The sequence below is a fragment of the Camelina sativa genome, chromosome 20 (assembly GCF_000633955.1).
Source record: "Camelina sativa cultivar DH55 chromosome 20, Cs, whole genome shotgun sequence".
Classification (NCBI taxonomy): domain Eukaryota; kingdom Viridiplantae; phylum Streptophyta; class Magnoliopsida; order Brassicales; family Brassicaceae; genus Camelina; species Camelina sativa.
In genome coordinates, this window is record NC_025704.1 from 4,396,682 (window position 1) to 4,417,855 (window position 21,174).

At 34.7% G+C, this 21,174-nt stretch overlaps 3 protein-coding genes, 1 long non-coding RNA gene and 1 other non-coding gene across 9 annotated transcripts; 2 read left to right on the forward strand and 3 right to left on the reverse strand.

Annotated features, from left to right (window-relative positions):
• LOC104769256 lies at positions 797–2,320 on the reverse strand. 3 transcript variants are annotated; one of them, XR_764351.2, is made up of 5 exons: positions 1,881–2,320; positions 1,630–1,760; positions 1,404–1,464; positions 1,222–1,299; positions 797–1,078 (listed from the first exon to the last, which is right to left on the reverse strand). It is a non-coding gene; the product is annotated as an uncharacterized LOC104769256 (long non-coding RNA). The 3 variants fall into 3 exon arrangements; XR_002036953.1 differs by having other exon boundaries at positions 1,155–1,299; XR_002036952.1 differs by having other exon boundaries at positions 797–1,299.
• LOC104769258 (AP2-like ethylene-responsive transcription factor AIL6) lies at positions 8,127–12,886 on the forward strand. Its single transcript, XM_010493422.2, has 9 exons — positions 8,127–8,430; positions 8,625–8,875; positions 9,266–9,971; positions 10,158–10,240; positions 11,504–11,512; positions 11,598–11,686; positions 11,788–11,861; positions 11,956–12,083; positions 12,171–12,886. The coding sequence occupies exons 2-9, from the start codon at positions 8,737–8,739 to the stop codon at positions 12,734–12,736; spliced, it is 1,794 nt and encodes a 597-aa protein (XP_010491724.1). The 5' UTR covers positions 8,127–8,430; positions 8,625–8,736; the 3' UTR covers positions 12,737–12,886.
• Positions 13,150–15,676, reverse strand: LOC104769259 (receptor-like cytosolic serine/threonine-protein kinase RBK1). Its single transcript, XM_010493423.2, has 8 exons — positions 15,507–15,676; positions 14,902–15,363; positions 14,561–14,818; positions 14,306–14,460; positions 14,147–14,226; positions 13,919–14,057; positions 13,684–13,833; positions 13,150–13,575 (listed from the first exon to the last, which is right to left on the reverse strand). The coding sequence occupies exons 1-8, from the start codon at positions 15,517–15,519 to the stop codon at positions 13,420–13,422; spliced, it is 1,413 nt and encodes a 470-aa protein (XP_010491725.1). The 5' UTR covers positions 15,520–15,676; the 3' UTR covers positions 13,150–13,419.
• On the forward strand, positions 17,713–17,785 carry TRNAR-CCU. The gene has a single exon. It is a non-coding gene; the product is annotated as a tRNA-Arg (tRNA).
• LOC104769260 (L-type lectin-domain containing receptor kinase IX.1) lies at positions 17,900–21,165 on the reverse strand. Of its 3 annotated transcripts, XM_010493428.2 has the most exons (3): positions 21,003–21,165; positions 19,852–19,980; positions 17,900–19,722 (listed from the first exon to the last, which is right to left on the reverse strand). In XM_010493428.2, exons 1-3 carry the CDS (start codon positions 21,004–21,006, stop codon positions 18,080–18,082), a joined length of 1,776 nt encoding a protein of 591 aa, XP_010491730.1. In that variant the 5' UTR covers positions 21,007–21,165; the 3' UTR covers positions 17,900–18,079. The 3 variants fall into 3 exon arrangements, with proteins under 3 accessions (XP_010491730.1, XP_010491726.1, XP_010491729.1); XM_010493424.2 differs by having other exon boundaries at positions 17,900–19,980; XM_010493427.2 differs by having other exon boundaries at positions 19,852–21,165.

Below are 21,174 nucleotides of genomic sequence, written 5' to 3' on the forward strand. Positions count from 1 at the left end.
AGACTCTTTAAGAGGTTAATTAACTATTTCAAAACTCAAAAGATCTTTAAGGTTTGTTCATATTATTAGTTCACACCTCTACCTTCTTTTATGTATAATCTGAACTCGATATATTTATAATCATGGCTATGTAATCCAATGACCATTCAATATTTTTATATGGATATATTTACATAATTAATGGTGGTTTTATATACTTACTTTCACCTATAGAGAAAAACAAAATTATATAAAATGGATGATCGTCTGATCGAAACATTTATATGATATAGTTTATGAAGCTATGAATCAATAATCGGCAGTAACTTGTATATTCTATAATGTATATAATTTTTTGCATGTATTTGTCAATGATTGAAAAAAATTAATGTGTTATCCAAATTATTGTAAGATCATCATACTTATTGAAGACCGTCTGCAACTGTCACCTAACATATTTTAGCAAGATATCTTGGAGTTTATTTTCTTGTTAAATAACATAAAGTGAATATGGAATCCATATAAATCAATCACTTATACCAACCAAAGAGAATATATTTGGTCAATTTCAACAAAATCGGATTATACTATTGGATGAAAGGAAAACTATGATATGATCAGTATAATAAAGTGATAACATATTGATATTGATGATATACAAATACAACTACGTACTTACCATCATTAGTGGAGAAACCATCCTAAGTTTCTCACAAATTAAATAATCATATAATAAATACTAAATTAATTAAAATAATCCTAAGAGAACTTTAGCAAAATCATCCCTCCACTAGAGAACCCAAAGAAGTTGCTCAATCATTATTAATTTTGTGTACAAGTGTTTTGAATTTAAACTTGACACACACTCTTGCAAGTAATTCAACAATGGAAAACTAGAATGTAGACAAGGAAAAGGACATTGAAAGGAAATGAAAAAAGCTCAGGTAGAAAAGCTTCAAACTCAGGCTTGGAAAGATCTTGATACAAAGCTTATGTGATTTCGCCTTATTGCCAAGCATCATGGAAATGTTTTGAAGCTGAGAAATTCTCCATTTGTAGCTCTTTGTTCTGCCAGTTTTGAAGTTGTTTCTGAGCTCATCTACAACCAAAACATGAAACTTTAAAACCAGAACCTGCATTTTAAACCATAGCCTGCAGTTTTGAAAAATCAGAACCTGCAAACGATCCATTTAGTCACACATCGAGTAGCACAACATCAAAACATTCCCTAAGCTTATTCACCTTAACACAGCTCAAAACCATCTCAATACAAGTATTAACAGAAAGAATGGCATTGTTGTTCCCCATGTTAAACATGTCCTGAAAGATAAAACCATTGTTCACAAATACATTTCATGAGCCTAGGGGAAATGGAAGTGTTGTTAAAGATCACAATGTAAGACAGAGCAATGAGAATACTCAACACAGCGCACTGGTTTGTCATGCGTTCCCAAAATGTCCTCTTTGCCAACATTGAAAACAATCCTGCGGTATAACCAGAGAACACCACGAAATTTGCATAGCCGTCACTTATCAATATAAAGAGAAATAAATCAACTCAAGAGCTTTGTTCTACATCACCACAAAAATCCTCATTTCAAACGAACAATAATAGCTTAGCGGAGAGAATTTAAGAGAAGAGAAGAGTACCTTCTGACTTTGTAATCGGCGCCAACACTAAAGCCGGAGAAGTCATCGTGAAAACAGCAATCGAGTACTGCTCCGCCGTGTAAGAACTCGCCTCGCAACGAATTGGTGCTCACATCATACAACCTCACACGCTTAGATTAAAAACAAACCCAGAAGAAGAAGAAGAAGAAGAAAATTATCTTCAGATAAAGGGGACTGTTGGAGTCAAATCAAAGACAAAGTAGAAAGGGGGTTTTTGACTAGGCACTAACCTTATCCCATGAAGAAACGAGGAGATGATCACTGTTATTGGAAAATCGGAGATTGGAAATGCCGTCTCAATCAACTAGCCCCGGAGGAGAAGATCGTTCGAAAGCTCCGAAACCGGAGATTTGTTAAAGAAACGCCATAATTAAACTAACCGGAGATCCCAATCTCGAGATCGAGAGAATGAATTGAGAAAAGAAGAATCCATTGTCGTTAACATCGACAGAGAAGAAAAGAGAGAAGGGTCGGAAAAGAAAAAAAAAACAAGAAAATAAATTTTTTGTAATATATTTATCCTACAACTAATCTAAAGCTGACACGTATGCGTTACTTATAGGGTTACTCCACCTCCTTCCTGAAGTAACGATTCTCGGATTATTAGGGAATATTATGAGTTTTTTATTTTCTTTTGAGCCATAAATAGGAGAGTAACTCATAGAGCACTCCCCAGTAATGATGCTCTTACGTACCTACGTGTGATAGAATCATACTATATGATATAGTTGTGATTCAAAAGGGCGAAAGAGGAAGCTAATGTGGAAGCATGTGCTTATCCTCTCAAGGTGCTAGATTCAGCCACGTGTGATGACGTGGCTCTTTCTAAATATGATTTGCAAAGAATTACTATATACATGTGTTCGGTGTTCCAATAAGATTATTATACTTTTATATTGTATTGTGTTATAAAGGTTCTTCGGAGCTTGTAATTGTATCGTCAGAGGGTTTTTACATTCGATACAAAAGGGGCAGGTGTGACCATCCCCACGTGTGATTTCACATGCAATTAGGAGATTTTAAAGCAAAGTCTTCCAAAGAGCCAAATAATTAGAGAACAAAAATATTTTTAAAATGAATAAACTTTGAGTTGAGTATAAGGACAATAACAAGCAAGGATAAATGTTTAGGTATTTTTATTAATGTATGTAACCGAATGTATCACCAATACCTGTTAATGGCTATAATGCCACGTCATTATGGCCAGAACCCTAACGAGAGGCCACACGTCCCCCATTGAATTTTTAAACAGAAACACCCATGATGATCTCGCACAATTTTAACGTATTCTTTCTTTCTTTCTTTCGTGAACTGGCTTCTACGTTTGAGTATGAACGACAATCTCTGATTACGGTTTATGTTATTCTATTTGTACTTAATATACTTGTCAAATTCGCTATTGACCATCAACTTTTTTTGTCAAAGGATCACTGATGAGCAACATTGTATTTTTTTAACATGTTTTAATAAATTAAAAATAAGATTTCAATATTTCGATCAAGTATATCATGTTGACAAAAAAACAAAAAAAAAAAAAGATAAAGTATATCATCATATTTCAGCATATTTTTGACTCTAAAATTTTGAAAGAATTCTAAAACGAAAAATATATAAAAGTATAAAAATCGATAAATGAATAAAAACCAACTAATTGATATTATTTTCTCCAATTTATATAAGCAAAATAGGAAAGAAATAGCTTCTAAACGGAAGTGAATCTTGAAATTATGATGACAACTACATATCATTTTATTAGCTATAAAAGGTTTTGAAGAATTATATGTCAAATTGCCCATCAAGACATGCACTCGTAATCAGTCCGAATCCATCACCAGCAAGCCAAGAATCCAAATGATGGTCAACCCATCGGTCAACGGACATGGTACTTTTCATTGTCGTGTCCGTCTATCTGTAGGCATGCTGGTTCACATTGATATATAAAGCGACTCGACCAAACTTGTGTGTTTCCATATCGGTGGACCGAGTCACACACGTCCATTACGCGAATCAAGCGTGTCAACGTTCATTTATCTGTATGTCTAAGATCTCATGTCTAAGAAGATCTCATCTCATTTCGAACTAACAATTAATTGGTGCATATAATCAGTCATACATTGATTGTTGTTTTGGTTGTACTATCTGATTATATGTGACCATGCAAGCATATGATTGATGCAAATAATCATGCAAGAACCTGCAAAGATCCATTGATTATTGTTTTCGTTGTACTATCTGAAAGATGCTTGATTAGCTAGGTATCTTACAAAGTTTTGATTGCGTTTGTTCATATATTTTTGGAAAATTAGCCAAAATTAATAATGGTAAAGTAAAATAATCTCTTCATCTATCAAAGACGGGTAGATATTTGTTTAAAATCTAAGGGACATATACAAATTAAACTACATATCTATATTAACATTTTTTAAGTACATTTTGCGTTATGTCCTTTTAGTTTTATTTATTTAAAAAGTTATTTATAACATTAACCCTTAAAAAATTTCTAAAACTAACATTACTACAGATTTTGTTTCTTAAATATTTTACATTTCATTCCAACTAAATAAGTAACAACAATCAATATGAAAATAGAAACTATTATACTTTTACTCATATATTATATTGTGTTTTGAAGATATTCTATATCTGAATTATTCGCAAACAAAGAAAATAACAATTTGATTCCCATTTTGTTTTTCAAAACCTGTGAGCTTTGACTCTTAACATAAGAAAAAATTCGATTGACATTTATTTAAATATTATAATTAACATATATAAATTTAATAAAATTTTAATTATTACAAATATGTAAAGTTAAAAAGTTTAAAATACTATATAATGTAGTTATATAGTGAATGAGTTATAAAGAGAATATGTTGTAATTAATAAATACTATTAAATTTGTGTTAACATGGGTTAAATCCTCATTTAATTATTTATCAATACTACTAATATTAGAATATTTGACATAAAATCAAGTTAATTTAACTAAGATTGTGTAAAATAATTAAATCATTAGGAAAAATGTGACTTAATCACAACATATAAATTACTTATTATGTATTTAGATCCTTTATTTTCTTTTATAATAACTAAAAATCAAAATAGAATCTCAAACACTAAACAAAACAAACTAAATATAACAAACAAATGATAATGAAATGTATTGCGGGTTTAAAAAATAATATAAACATTTATCCGCACCATAATCAGAAAATTTAGTTATTTCTCTATTTATAAATCATCCAATATTTAACAAATAGATGCAATATAAATATAAATTATAATAAAAATTATATATCTGCGGTGTATCGCAGGTTAAAATCTAGTTAAAATTTTAAAACAATATATATAAAGTTGGGAGATATTGGAGGTTGAATAAAGTAGAAGTATAGGATACGAGATGATCTATAGATACATAAAATAATACGACATGAAAGCCCTAATCACGTGCCTTAATTGCTGGGCCTTACCTTTTTTTGTTCTCCTTAAAATAATTACTTTTTTTTTTTAATTTGCTTCGTTATTTACAGAGGAAACCCGCCTCCTCATCTGGCGGGTTGTTCCCCACAAGCCTTTTCTTTTTTGTTTCTCGAACTCTCAACTTCTTTCAGCATTTACCATATTTTTTTAACTAATATACTTAGTAGTAATAATTAAAGTTTTTCGATTTGATTTATTATACAGTATGCAAGAAAATGTTATTTAACCGCGCGACCCAATATTATTGTTTTACCAGGGAACTTGACCATTTTCTTTGACCCAAAAGGTATAGCTAGCTAGTGTTGTTCTTGTTTTAATTAGTTCTCACTTTTGCATCCTAGCTACTCTATTACCCTCTTAAAACTTTACTTTTTTATATTGCTATTGTAAATTAAGGTTTGAGCCTTTCATTTATCACGAATTTACAATTATCTTATAAAGTTTCATATAATACATATACTGTATTTTTCTTTTTCATACATAATGGTTAAAAAAAATCTAGACTAATTGAACACTACACGCTTTCGATCTTATCACGTACGACTAAATTGTATGGTTTTAGTATACAAAGTAATATGAATTGTCAATTTGTCATGCAAGACCTTAAAAAATCTACCCCCGAATGAAAAAAGTAGGTTGAATGCTGTGTAAGTGTGTAGCTAAAATATGAAATATTAATTACCGAGGGGTTAAACTGGAAATAAACGACAAAGCCGTAGCCGAGTTAAAAAAAAAACAAAGCTAAGAAAACCAGACCGACCCGGAAGAGTAAAATCAGGTTGGGTGGGTTAAAAATGAAAAAGATGGGGAGACAATGCATGTACGACAAGTGGAGAGCGTGGAAACAACTAGTGGTTTGGTTTGGAGTTTAGGGGTAACTTTGTAAATTCTCGTATCGCCTCCCAGTCCCAGATCTTTTGCGACCGTGTTCTAGACAAAATTTCTCCTCCGCAGTGCTATTAAAAAGTCACCACCTCCACAACTAAACATTTTTCATAGACTATAGAAATTGGTAGTCTATTGAAAAAAAAAAACTAAAATGACTATTTTTAAGGTTTATAAATAAATAACTATACTAAATAATATATGCGGAATAAAATACATAGAGTCAAATCGAAATTAATTTTTCCACTCTATTAATATGGTAGCTAGTTTACTTTACTTTACTTACTTTTTAGTTTTTACTAACCCAAAACTAAGTAAGTTAAGTAAACTACACCACAAACATCATTTACGATAATTATAAAAAATTATAAATACCATCACACGACTCTGCAAACTAATACTATCAAGTTAATATTAGAACGTAGTAGAAATATAGAACACCATTTAATAGAAAGGAAAATTAGAAACGTATTACTCGTTTTGGTGTTCACGCGATAAACATTTAGTGATTGTTATTCTTTTTCCAGTAAACATGATTACAAAATTGACGTAAATACTAATGTGTCTGTTTGTTAAAAAAATGTTATAGTATATAGATTAATTAAAACTTCACATGTAAAACGAAAGCATGATAATAAACTGAAAACATAAACGTACTCAAGGTTTATTTGATAAAAATTTTATTAATCCACTTGAACAATCATAACGGAATCCTATACTGACATGATTTTCATTGTCTTCTTCCGAACTTTCGAACATGAATCACTTGAATTTTTCTTTCTTACGCTTGCATTTTTGAGGTAATCGTAATAGTTACCATTTTACTCATGATAAAAGAATGCTCATTTCTTCGCTGTTGAGATGATGTGATGTTTGTCGATCGACCTTGTACATTGCAAAGTCAAAAATATGATTGTGCGGATGATCAAAATATGGAATTTTGATATGCAGTTTGCTATGAATATTGAGTATATGAGTATCAAATATGATATTAGAGAATATATATGAGATAGAAAATGTTAATATGGAATGTTACACTATGAAGTAGTGAAGTGTTCTTTTAGATACCTGACTCGAGTTCAGATGCTAGAATGCTAAACTATTGGTGGAAAACTTGACAAATGACTAACAAGAACAGATTGTTACGTTTGTGCTTCGGCAGTTGTAGTTTGAAAAACGGTTTTTTCATATCTAGATAATTACAATATGTTCAATTCATACATTAGATTATTGATTGTGCTTAAACATACATAAACTTTTAAAATATTTAAATTCTATACAATATAAATTTATGATTTTGTGCTTAAATATACAAAATATGTTTATTTAGTAACTTTGTTAATTTTGCCGTTAGGCCAATCTGACATAGAATCCACGTGCGAAGAAAAATCCAAAATAACATCGATTGAGATATTTATTAAATATTTCGTATATAAATTATAGATAAAATATTGATGAACCCTACATTAGTTTCTAAACTGAATATATATCTTATAACTTATATGAAGAATTTTTTCAAAAAAAATTCACAAAATTATATGGCCACGCGTCACACATTCATTAAACAAACAAAGTTGAATTTCACAACTATCAAATACAGAAAAAAAAAAAGTAAAAGTATTGCCAACAGGCAAAAAAAAAAATTATGTTGTCTAACTAAAAATTCCAAACAAATTAGTAATTTAAATATTTAAAACGTTGGGAAAGTACTAAAGAAATTTACAACTCATACTGATAAAGTGACATTCTTCTTTTTTTTCCCCCGAAATTTAAGTCACATTTGTTTTTATTTTGTTTTTCTTAAATAGTTTTAAGTGATAGTCAAAAGGTCATGAGTCGGAACAAAATATTGTGTAACTGTTTATTACATTACAAAACGAATTAAGTAAGATACGTCTTATATATGTTAGTCATATCATAAAATAATCAGGAAAAAGTTAAAATTAAAAAGCTTAATATATAAGTAAAATATAGAGATACATCGCTCTCTCTCTAAAAATCCCCTCCGGTATTACGCCGGACGACACAGAAGAAACCGCTTCTACTTTTTCTCTCTCTCTCCTAAACTCTCTACATGCACATTCTCTCTCTCTCTACTGCAACTTTTGTATCTTTTTATAAATAAACTATATTATATATTTTTTCTTTATAAGTATACGTCTGAGACGTTCCATAAAGAGCTTCTGCTTCGGCTTCTTTTTTCCTTTCTTATTACCTTCTCATTTATAAATCTCAGACACACCGGTTTACATGCATTTGCTCTCTTTGATCTCTCTTTGTTTTTATCCAAAACACATGCAATAAGATCTTCTGAGATAATATATACACCTCGTGATTATCGTTTTCTCACATCTAGTCTTCTTCCACAAACAAATGCTCAACAAGCTTATAGAGTCAGTGTAACGCTTAAATCAGGTTTGTATTTTTTTGATATATATAACACCACATAGGAAAAGAAAAGGGAAAAAAAAAACAACCTTTATTTCTGGGTTTCTTCTTAAATCATCTTTGTCCTTTTCTCCAGTATCCACCACACATTAGAATTTTGTAGGCGTTCCCATTCTCTCTTTTTCTCATCCTAACTTTTTTTTTTCTTATTTTAATCTCAGCTCAGCAGACGATTTATTTACCAAAGAAGAAGAAGAACAAACAAGAGAGAGAGAGAGAGAGAAAAAAAAAGTAGTATACTATAAAAAGCAGAAAGAAGGAAAGAAACTAGAGATGGCTCCGATGACGAACTGGTTAACGTTTTCTCTGTCACCAATGGAGATGTTGAGGTCATCTGATCAGTCTCAGTTTGTCTCCTATGACGCTTCTTCCGCCGCTTCCTCTTCTCCTTATCTCCTCGATAATTTCTATGGTACCCTTCTTCTCTTTTTTTTTTTTTTTTTGAATAATGATTGAAATTAACAGTACATAGGAGGAGGTGTGTAAGTATAGCCCTCTCTCTGACTGAGTAGTAACCGACTTGGTTGTTGTAGCTTATCCCCCACCCCTATAACCGTGTTTGCTTAACTCAGCCTCCTCTCCCCACCCCCTCGTGTTTTCTCTCTGACTTTTGTCTGTTTCCCGAGAATAGCATAAGAAAAACCAAAAACAAAAAAAAAAATCTAATTTTTATTTTCTTCTCCTCCTGAGTCTTTGATCTTTTCTTCTTTGATCTTCTTAACCCAAAAAATAAAAATTCGATTTTGCTTTTCTAAATCTTCTGGGTATGTACGTATGTATCTAAAGCCATCAACTTTTATAGGTTGGACGAATCAAAAGCCACAAGAGTTTTTCAAAGAAGAAGCTCACTTAGCAGCAGCAGCTTCAATGGCGGATTCAACAATCTTAACAACGTTCGTAGACCCACAGTCTCATCATTCTCAGAGTCACATCCCTAAGCTCGAAGATTTTCTCGGTGACTCTTCTTCGATGGTCCGTTACTCAGACAACAGTCAAACCGAAACACAAGACTCTTCCCTCACTCAAATCTACGATCCACGTCACCACCACCAAAACCACCATAACCAAACCGGGTTCTACTCTGATCACCACGATTTCAAAACCATGGCCGGTTTTCAAACCGCTTTCTCTACAAACTCCGGTTCTGAAGTCGATGACTCTGCTTCTATCGGAAGGACTCATCTCGCTGGAGAGTATTTGGGTCACGTTGTTGAATCTTCTTCCGGACCGGACCTAGGGTTTCACGGTGGATCTACCAACACTGGTGGAGCTTTGTCACTTGCGGTTAACGTTAACAACAACAGTACTAATCAGCACCGTAATGATAATGAGATTACTAATCATCATTACCGTGGTGAGAGAAACAACAACAACGAACACAACAACGAGAACAAGACAGAATCTGAGAAAGAGAAGCCAATCGTGGCTGTTGAAACATCGGATTGTTCTAATAAGAAGATTGCTGATACGTTTGGACAAAGGACTTCGATTTACAGAGGTGTTACTCGGTAAGTTAATTTAATTCTATTAAGACAAGAAGAATCCAAGGCAGTTTTGTTGTGATTAGGGAAATTTAATTAATTAAACTGTTTTGTGATTTGTGTTATTATTTGACCTTTTGGTCAAAGACTTGAAGGTTACTTATTACTATTAGTTTAAGTGCAAAAGTACTAATGTGATTGATTGATATGCAGACATAGATGGACGGGAAGATATGAAGCTCATCTATGGGATAATAGCTGTAGGAGAGAAGGTCAGGCCAGGAAAGGTCGTCAAGGTATATTTTTTTTTTGCTCTCATTCAATTCATTTTTAATTGATTTCACTATTTGCATTTTTGAGTTTATTTGTTCTCTCATGTCTCTGAAGTGGAACAAACCGGGTTTGTCTGATGTTTATTAAGTGGGTTTAAGAAGGATATAGTAGTAGAGTGTGAAGTATAGTAGGACAAAGAAATTGAATGCAAGATTCAAAAGAAGCTTTACCTTTTTCTTTATTTCTATTGATATGTCTATATCTTTATATTATGATTGATAGAACTTTGGGTGGTGATTTGTATTTGTGAAGGGGAGCCAAAGTTTTTTTTTAAACTTGACAATACTTTTGAGTCAGGACTCTGGAAAAAAAAAATGTATATAAAATATAGCTGTTGTTGTTGATTTTTCATATATTTAGCAGAAGGGTGCCGCCATTTTGTTCCTTTGTCTTTATTACATTTTTCTTTTTCCTTTCATTTCACACTCTTACACATACTAAAGCCTAAAGGTACATTAGATGGGGTCCTCATGGCATTGCCTATATGATGCAAATCTCTGTTTCTTGATTGACATGTTTTTGGACCCACTTTGACCCTCTCTCTAATCCTCCTACATATTACTACTCTCTCTCTCTCTAAGTGTTAGCATATGTATTTATGATTTGATGTTCTATGCAGGAGTGTGATGTGAGACCATTGGACTGTTTTTCATCAGTTTTAGCTTGTAGGTATAGTGAAAGAGTAGTACTTAAGGTCGATTAGATATTGATTTTGAGTGCAAAATATGGTGTTACTTACACTGAAGAAAGATATCAGGGATTTCAAAAATTTATTAATGAAAATTTTCAGAGAGTTGGGTCTAGTGTTTCTGCTGTCCATAAGGTGTCAGATTGATTTATGTGTAGTGTTCACATCAACAAAGCAAAGTCTGAATATTCTCAGTGGCTTTTGCTTTATTTATATATTTTTTTGCTTTGGGCTACCAGTACGCACCACAAACAAGAGTGGGGATCTAAGGGTTTGACCACATCCAACACTTCTATGCTCTTTTTTCGTTTTATTTTCAAATTCTCTCACTTTTGCTTTCTGAGTATTCATTAGACTGGTATAGTGACATTCTTAAAATGTTAATATAATGGTTGACAACTAATGTGCCTTAGCATCATTTTTGCATAATAGAACTAGTAATTTAAACGTCTTTAGAAATTTGGCTAAGTCTTGTACTCTCTTTTGGCATGTGCTACTCGATATGGGGATGCATTTTGGCTCTGCTTTGAATCAACAGTATACTTGGGTAAGAACAAATATCTCAATCTGAAGCTGTGTAAGTAATGTTGAATATGTATATATATGGTGTCTTAAATTTGTTAATGATTCAGGTGGATATGACAAAGAGGATAAGGCAGCTCGTGCTTACGATTTAGCGGCGCTTAAATACTGGAATGCTACTGCTACCACCAATTTCCCTGTAAATAAATACCTTCTTACTCCTCTTCTGAATTTATCCGTTTGTAGTTAATTTACATACATTAGTCAACTCTTTACTAATCCATTCTAATGGTTTTGTAGATTACCAATTACTCGAAAGAATTGGAGGACATGAAGCACATGACCAAGCAAGAGTTCATTGCCTCCCTCAGGAGGTAAGTCCAAAAGCAAAAACTTTTCAGAGTGTAACTAATAGTTTGAGTATGTTTCTTTGATACTAACTTGAGGTTAAAAACCAATATAATACAGGAAGAGTAGCGGTTTCTCTAGAGGAGCTTCGATATACCGAGGTGTGACAAGGCATCATCAACAAGGACGTTGGCAAGCAAGGATTGGCCGTGTTGCCGGGAATAAAGATCTTTACCTTGGAACCTTTGGTAAGTAAATCAACAAAACTTGGTCTTAAAGATAGGTTAAAAACCATCATCTGTTGTTATTAAGTTGAGTTGTGGTGTTTGTTGTAGCGACGGAAGAGGAAGCTGCTGAGGCCTACGACATAGCAGCAATCAAATTCAGAGGAATAAACGCTGTAACTAACTTTGAGATGAACCGTTACGACGTTGAAGCCATCATGAAGAGTGCACTTCCCATTGGTGGTGCAGCTAAACGTCTTAAGCTCTCTTTAGAAGCTGCTTCATCAGAGCAAAAACCAATCCTCGGTCATCAACTTCATCATTTCCAGCAACAGCAGCAGCAGCAGCAACAACAGCTTCAGCTTCAGTCATCTCCGAATCACAGTAGCATTAACTTCGCTCTTTGTCCTAACTCAGCGGTTCAGTCTCAACAGATCATTCCTTGTGGAATCCCTTTTGAAGCAGCTGCCCTTTACCATCACCAACAACAACAGCAACAGCAACAGCAGCAGCAGCAGCAGCAGCAGCAGCAACAGAACTTTTTCCAGCATTTTCCTGCGAATGCAGCTTCTGACTCGACCGGGTCTAATAACAACTCCAACGTTCAGGGATCAATGGGACTAATGGCGCCAAATCCGGCTGAGTTCTTCCTCTGGCCTAATAATCAGTCTTACTAAAACCAACTTCTTGATGAGTCAAGATTGTCCTAATCAGTCAAGTTTTTATCGTTTCTAAGGGATACAACTTCAACTTCAACTTCTTGATTCTGGCTAACCCATAAGCTGACTAGAAGGATCTAAAAAATCTCACTTATGTTTTTGTTTTGATTAACTGTTGTTGTTTAGGCAGGAGTAGATGGGGGGTGAAATGTGGAAGCATCTAAAAATGGTTGGGCTCATTAATGTATTAAACGTAAGCTCGGTGGAGAAAATGGTAGTTTTTGGGAATTAGGGGGGTGGTTTCTTTTTATATTTTGTATGTATAAGGCTCATCAGCTTATCGGTAGCGAACTTTGTTTTCCATTTATGAAAAAGTTATCTTCAGAAAATTCTGAGTTGCTGTTGTTGTTCTATATCTACTTATGAGCCCATTTGGTATCAAATTGACAACTCTTTGGAGGTTGATGAGACTAACAAAGTTCAGTAGAACAAGAGAAAAGACAACACATGTTGAAGATATTCACAGTTTGGTTGGAAAAGTAAAAAAAAAAAAGCTCTAATGGAAAACAAACAAACAAAAACTCAGTCAAGAAAAGAAAAATCTAAAAAGAGAGAATAAAAAACAGTTCTTTTTTGGTTTTTCTGTAGAGGTCTCTCTGTTATAAGGGAATAAGGGATTATGTTGATCTGATTGCTTCTACTCACTCCATCAAGAGTTGCCTATGGCGGGTTAGTTCATTGAGGTATGAGGAAGAAGTATGATCTTGTAGATCGCATGCGCTCACACGCACTGTTCTTTCACCTGCCTTGTGCTGCAGCTCAGCTGGCCCGTCTTCTCCACGCAACAGCTGCACTAACTGCACAAAATTTCACATTATAACCGATACACAAGCTAGTTGAACCAAAGTTCAGGTTTTGGCTCTAGCATCTAGGTGAAGATGGGAAGATTATATGATATACCATACCCGAGTCATGTCAGGTCGCATAGCGGCTATATGATGTATGCACATTGAAGCTGTTAGCATCACTCGTTGCATCTCTGTTGGATCAAACTCATTTCCTAGCCGTGGATCCACAATGTCCTCCATGCTGTTCTTCTCAAGAAAAGGTTTTGCCTGCATTACCAAACCGCAAAAGGTAAACAAAAGACCTCCAGCTGAAACTTTGATGACTCTAAACCAAGAGTTCTAGATAGATTACCCATGCAACAATGCTCTGCCTACTTGCTGTATCAACAGCTCGACGACTAGTTATGATCTCCAGAAGTAATACCCCAAAGGCAAACACATCAATCTTCTCATCAACAATGCCGTGCATAAAGTACTCTGGAGCTAGATACCTGGAGGAACAAAGAGCCAATGAAACCTGGTTTTTTAGTTTTGATCATCAAAAGATGTTCATCAAAACTTTGAAGCTTTCTCTTTTTACCCGAATGTGCCTTCGATAGGGAATACAACATGATGAGGCCAGTTCTCTGGAAGCCATTTTGCAAGTCCGAAATCCGAAATCTGTAATGAGATACACATGGTTCTCAAACCAACCTAATACCAAGAAAATGTTCAGAGATGTTGGTCAAAGATCATTTACCTGAGCTTCGTAATCTTTGTTGAGCAATATGTTAGAAGCTTTGATGTCACGGTGAATGATCCGTCTTGGACAAGCATTGTGAAGATAACTCAGACCATCAGCTATACCTAGAGCCACTTTGTACCTTATCTTCCACTCCAAACACTCCTCTGATCCTACAAAGATCAAAGAGACAACAAGCAAGATCACAACATTGTCTAAAGATACTATACACAAGATTTTTCCAGTTAAAAAAAATATGACTTTTAAGCATACCAAAGAGCCATGAAGCAAGACTGCCATAAGGAGCGTACTCAAGCACAAAATGCAAACCGCGATCACTGCTGAAACCGCGAAGGCGAGCTGCGTTTGGATGGTTTACATGTGCGATTATACCAAGCTCTGAAAGGAAATCGCTAACTCTTTCTTCTTCTTCCTTGGCGTGACTCATCAGCTTCTTGATCGCCACAGTCTCACCATCAGGCAAAACCCCTTTGTATACCTCAGCATGTCCTCCTTTCCCAATCATATTCTCTAACAAAAGCAAAACAAAACAGAGTTTTTTACATCAGAAACTCAGATTCTCACAAAGAGTTTTGTGTTTATTTTGTCTTTACCAGGATTGAAATAGTCAGTGGCTACAGCGAGCTCTTCGTAAGTGAAGTTTCTCCAAGAAGGTTTAGCCATGAAGAAGGCTTCACTAGGGAAGGCTGCATTGTTATCAGAAGGAGAGAACTTAGGTTGCTTACGCCGCAAGTTTTTACGGGTAAGTTCGTAACTTGCGAGAAGAGGAATGACTGAGAAACGTCTCATGGACTTCTTCTTGATAGATTCAATCATTTTGTTCCATTGAAGACCATGGTAATAAGAAGACGAAACGTTTTTAGGAGTATTTGAAAACGGTGACGACGCAGATGATTTATCATCAGGCGAACACGAGCTACAACTACTGTTGTCAGAATCTGAAACGATAGCTGCGTTACCGAGAACACCTCTTGGAGATATCGAATCTTCGAGGCCTAAGTCGTTCCTATGAAGCTCTATCTCTTGATCATCTTTGCTTTCTTTGTTCTCGTTCTCTATGTAATGATGTCACACAGGGAATACAAAAAGTCAGTTCTCCATATTCATAAAACCAGAAAATAAATTTGGAAGACAAAAGATAAAATTCCATTTTCTTAAATAGGAAAATAACTTAAGCTTTATGTATAGGTTTCATTACCTTCAACAGCCATAGCTCAAATGGTTTTTTCTTTCTTCCTCTAATAAAAGAAATAAGCCCTTGGATTGTAATAACACTCAGATTTCCATTTGAACAAATTTCTTCTACAAAAAAAAAAAAAAAACAGAGAAGAAGAGAATTAAGGGAAACAGAGAAAACAGAGGTTTTATTTTTTTTTGGTTTTGTTTCTTTGAGAGAGAGAGAGAGAGAGAGGGGAAAAAAAACGAAATAGTTATTCTTGGAAGAAAAAGAAAGTTATGAGGGAAGAGGAGTCAGCTTTTTTGCTGAGTGGAGATGGATTGGAATCTCTGCTATATTTATACAACTCCAACTCTTTTTTGTTTTTTCATTTCATTTTTCAACTGCAAGTCAAGTCAAGTTTTGTTTTTCTTGTTTTTGTTTTTGTAATATTTTCTGGTTACTAGATTAGTTAGTACGATCTTTTAAATTTTATTAGTTTCTGAGAGGAAGAAGATGAAAAGGATTAGAGATTGATACCGTAACTAACGCCTTTACGATGTACGAAACACATCGACGGTTTTGGATACTATAATAATCTCTATCTGGAGCTGGTTTGTGGGCATTTTAGTCCAAATTTAAATTAAGACACATCACCTTTGCTTGGCAATGAAACTGAGATTTTTTAATACTACTATTAAAGGGGTTTTGTTGAGATTATATTTCACTTAAATTATATTCTCCGCAAAATAGCTATAATTCGTGAGTTATAAATAAATAGCCCATGTGATAAGATAATATCGACATTTTTATTTTTCAATAGCACACCGTTAAGCTATTTTTTTCTTACATTTGAGTTCATGTTTTTACAACTTCACCAAGGTTGAAAGTGTCGGAACATTCGGTATAATCGTTTATAAGTTTGAATGACGGCTTAATATTTTTGATGTACGTAGTATGGTTTAAAACGACGACAATTACAAAGGAAGAAAAGAGGATGTAATGTATGGATTTGCACTTATAGGAGTTGACAAATCTTTAAGTTTAAAATCGACAAATGGTGTGAGTGTGGTGCTGTCTGATTCTTCTTCTTTATATTTTCAATTTTTCGTGGCGGCATAAAGAGAGGAAACATATGGCAGACAAATTTGACTACAAAACTAAGCCATCGACCATTAATATTGGTTTTTTTAATATTCAGCCATGTTTTTATACACTAATATTTTCATTTACAAAAACTATCACTTTCGAGCTTTTTATACAAAAAAACAAGTTTCTACTACATAATCCTTGTTATTAATGATTTTAAAAGCTGATAAAACAAGAGTTATCCTTTCGTAATGATGGCTAAATTGGCTATAATTGTTTTGGTTTACGATTAAATTATCATATTATTTTATTTCTCAGCGTAACCATAGTCATGCGGGACAATATGGACCTACCTCAGACTTGTATATATGTACCAATTAATGGGACTGCAAATAATAAAAACAAATCCTAATGTCTTCTTATGTGAGGCGTACGTGGATGTATTCCTTAATTTCCGAGGATTAAAATGACTTTATGAGATACTGTATCACCATGTACTATAAGGCGTGGAAGAAAAAAAGAAGAGAGAATTAGCTATATATCACAAAAGGCATTAAAAACAACTAACTTTCTTTAGAGAGAACCCAAGTGAAATGTTAGTTATGTGAATTCTATTTTTAGCACTTGTTTGTCTCAATACGCCATACTAAAAAAATCATAAATTGAATGTCTGTCCATTCATTAGTAACAATTCGGAAATTTTCACAATACACACATTGTCCCATACTGCGCAAAAGAAACCTTGTTATATGTTATTCATCATGCTAAAATCATTAAGCAAATTCTTTAAACAAACTTAATTCTACAAAATGACTCGGTTTTATAAATTTGGTTGTCTAGAAGTAAATTAGTAGTAGTAGTAGGAGTAAATTAGTCTTGCATAAAAACAAAACGAGCGCAGTGTGTGTAGTAGGAAAGATTAATTGTGTTAGTTGGTGAACTGAACCCGTTAATATACACCTCAACCATTAATTTCTTCATCTTTCTTTTTTCTTTTGGTCGGCCTCAAAAATAAAGATCACAAAAATTAAAAAATCGCCACCAAACTCACCAATGTGAATTTCAGTTAGAGAAGTCAGTTCAACCGTTTTTCTCTACGATATAGACGTTAATCTGAGAACACGATAACTAAGATATTAAGGACTATGATTTGCAAGAAGCGCCTGTAGCTCAGTGGATAGAGCGTCTGTTTCCTAAGCAGAAGGTCGTAGGTTCGACCCCTACCTGGCGCGTTTCTTAGTTTTTTTTTTTATTTTATTTCAAAATTTTATCATTTACTTCTGTTGAGTTTCATAAGCCCAACACGCTAAAAGAGTGCGAAAGACACCAAAAACAAAACTGAAAACGATATGCAAATAGGAGATCTAGTATCATTTTCCCCAAGCAATAGATTACAGAATCACAAGGATACATTCAGTACTGTACAACACATACGGTAGGCAAAAAGATCAAATAATACAGCACACACACACACGGAAGAAACGAGAGTAAAGAAGAGGCTTTATACACAGCAACAACGGATCTGCTTAACGACCATGTTGAGCACTTGAAAACGTTACTGTAGCTCCACCAGAGCTTGCTGATGTAGTAGTACTCGATGATGAGACATGATAAGTAGCTACAGGCATTTTGGTCGGAAGATGAGGCAATGGTGCTTCAAGATTCAAGACTTGGATCGCTTGTTTTATCGAAGGCCTCGAGTTTCTATCTGGATGAGCACACCATAGCCCTACAATCATGAGACATTCTGCTTGCTTCTCATCGAAACCATCATTCCTGAGTTTCTCGTCAATTATTGTGATAACTTCTCCTTTTCCGTAGAGATCCCACACTTTCTCTACAAGGCTTGTTTCAGGCTCCACTCTTCCTTGTCTTGGATCCACAGATTTTCTTCCTGTAACAATCTCTAATGTAACAACTCCAAAGCTATAAACATCAGATTCTTTGCTCGCCCTTCCGGTGCTTATGTATTCAGGAGCCATGTAACCAAACGTTCCTGCTAACCCTGTAGTCTGTGGACCCAACTCATGGTCCATCAGTCTAGCCAACCCAAAATCACCAAGCTTGGCATTGAAATTGGAGTCAAGCATCACATTACTAGCCTTGATGTCTCTGTGTATAACACATTGCTCCCACTCCTCATGAAGGTAAAGCAGCGCAGAGGCTATACCAAGAGTTATCTTGCACCTCACAGGCCAAGCGAGATGCGGCTTTTTACCAAATAGATGGGCATCAAGGCTACCATTTGGCATGAACTCGTATATCATTAGAAACTCATCTTTCTCATGACACCAACCAATGAGTTGCACAAGGTTTCGATGTCTCAAACTGCTGATTATCTTTACTTCGGTTATGAACTCTCTTTTTCCCTGCTTAGATCCGCCAGCAAACTTCTTTATCGCAACCATCATATCTAAGGCGTTTAAGTACCCTTTATAAACCTCTCCAAACCCTCCTTCCCCTAGCTTCCTATCATCTGAGAAGTTGTTAGCAGCTGATGCAAGATCTTTATAAGTAAACCTTCTTGGTCCTGCTCCTCTTTCGAGATCGTCATTTATCGATGTCAAGTTTGCTGTCTCCTCTGCTTTCTTCTTCCGCTGCTTCCGTTTCAAGAAGACGATGAGCGAGCCAATTAAAAAGGTCACCAAAACAAACCCTGAAACTGAAATACCAATTATCATCCCTTTCCTGTCATTCTGACTTTTTTTTATATCTCTTAGCTCCAGGCTTGAACTGAACTCCCATGACAGAAGTCTATTTCCCTCGGTGACCCCTCCAGAGGTCGCAGAAAACCCAACTGTAACTTCTGATGGCAGTACCTTTGAAAGATCAATGATGTAAGATAAGCTTGAACTCTCCTTAGGATCAGATGTTAGGTCGTAAGTCCAAGAGACACTCAAGTTTCTTCTAGTAGAATCATAGAAGATCAGCACACGGCCTATATCTTGGTTGTGTGAGGTTGCATTCCAAGAAGTAGAGTTAGAGGAAACAAGAGAGTTGTTGTTGATTCCCACATGAGATTTCATGTCAAGAGGATCCCATTCTGGATTAGTAAATGTGTCGAATTCGACATGAACGAGTGGGAAAGAAGAAGACTTATCATTGGTTCCATTGAATAGACCCAAGAAACCAGCAGCTGAGTTGGGAGGCAATTGGACTCTTGCTGGAGCTAGAAAGAAAGCGAACCCATGACCATAATTACCGTACGCAACGTTCCGGGTATCAATTCTGAAGGAGAAACGGGTACGAAAATCCGAAGGCTTACCAGTACCCGGATCCCATAAGGGAATCTGCTTACCATAAGTAGCCCATCCGGCACGGCATGTGTAGTCTATGTTGGTAAGCTCAACAGCCCCGTTTGCTCTTGCATCTCCTTGGTACACTATTTCAGAAACCTCTGACCCAAAACGAGATATGTTAAACTGAACTGAACAGACAAAAGGGAGAACCAAAACAAAGAAAAAGAACAGGATTGAGTTAGCCATCTACAACCAGAAGCATCTATTAGCACGAGAGACAAAGATGGTTCTACTGATATGTATACTTAAAACCAAGTCAATGACTAAACCATGATTATAAGAACGAATTCATCTAGAGCGTGATCCCAGCTATCACAGGAATTGTTTTTTTTGATAAACAACCATTAAGTTACCAAATAGTTGACCTTAAGAGTAAAAAAATCATAACTCTGTCTGATTGCTTAGGCATATGATATGACAGATTATATAAAAAATGAGGAAGACATGTTTGATGCTCATCCTAACATTTAAGAATAGCTTAAAATAATCACAATGGTAACTTACGCATATCAAAGAGAATATCATTTTTTCTCCCCTCGAGCCAATGGTTGAATAAGCAGAGTCAAAGTTTATAGACTTAACAAAGAAGGGATCACATGAAAAGTGGACCATTGACACATATATTCTCCACAGAACTACTAGTTTATGCACGACCAAAATTAAGTCATGGAACAAGTGATGAGATTAGTCACGAACACAGATGGTTCATATGTAAAAAACTCAAGAACATGTCAATGCACGATGAGAAGAAAGGTCAAAAAGATCTGTTCTTTTTGAGAAATCGAGTAACACCAAAATTCAAAAACACCATTACGAGTCAATGACAAACCTAGGATTAGAAAAATAAGATAGCCAGCTCAAACCTCAGACACAACTAATTAACAATCAACCTTAAAAAGCCGCACAATTTCCTTTGTTTATTGCTTTTGTCAACTAAGTCTAGCTGTTATCATGAAAGGAATGTGATAAAATAATTGTATAAGAGAAAGCAAACAAATCGATCCAAGTGATATTCAAAATTGAAACATACGTTATCCTTACGTGCAAGAACAAACCCAGATACCTAACAACAATAAACTTTAAGAAACTAAATAATAATTGTAACCCTGGATCATGCCTTTCAGAAAACAATAAACTTTCTATGACTTACACATATCACAAAAAAAAAATCATTCCGTCGAACACTTGGTGTGCAGCACGTCGTAAAAGTAACCAAAACGACAGCCTCCACGAGTCCGATTCACAGAATGATACTAGAAGAGTTACAGAAGTCTTGATTTGACAAAATTAACCTTTTAACATTTTCTCAACGCAAACGCAAG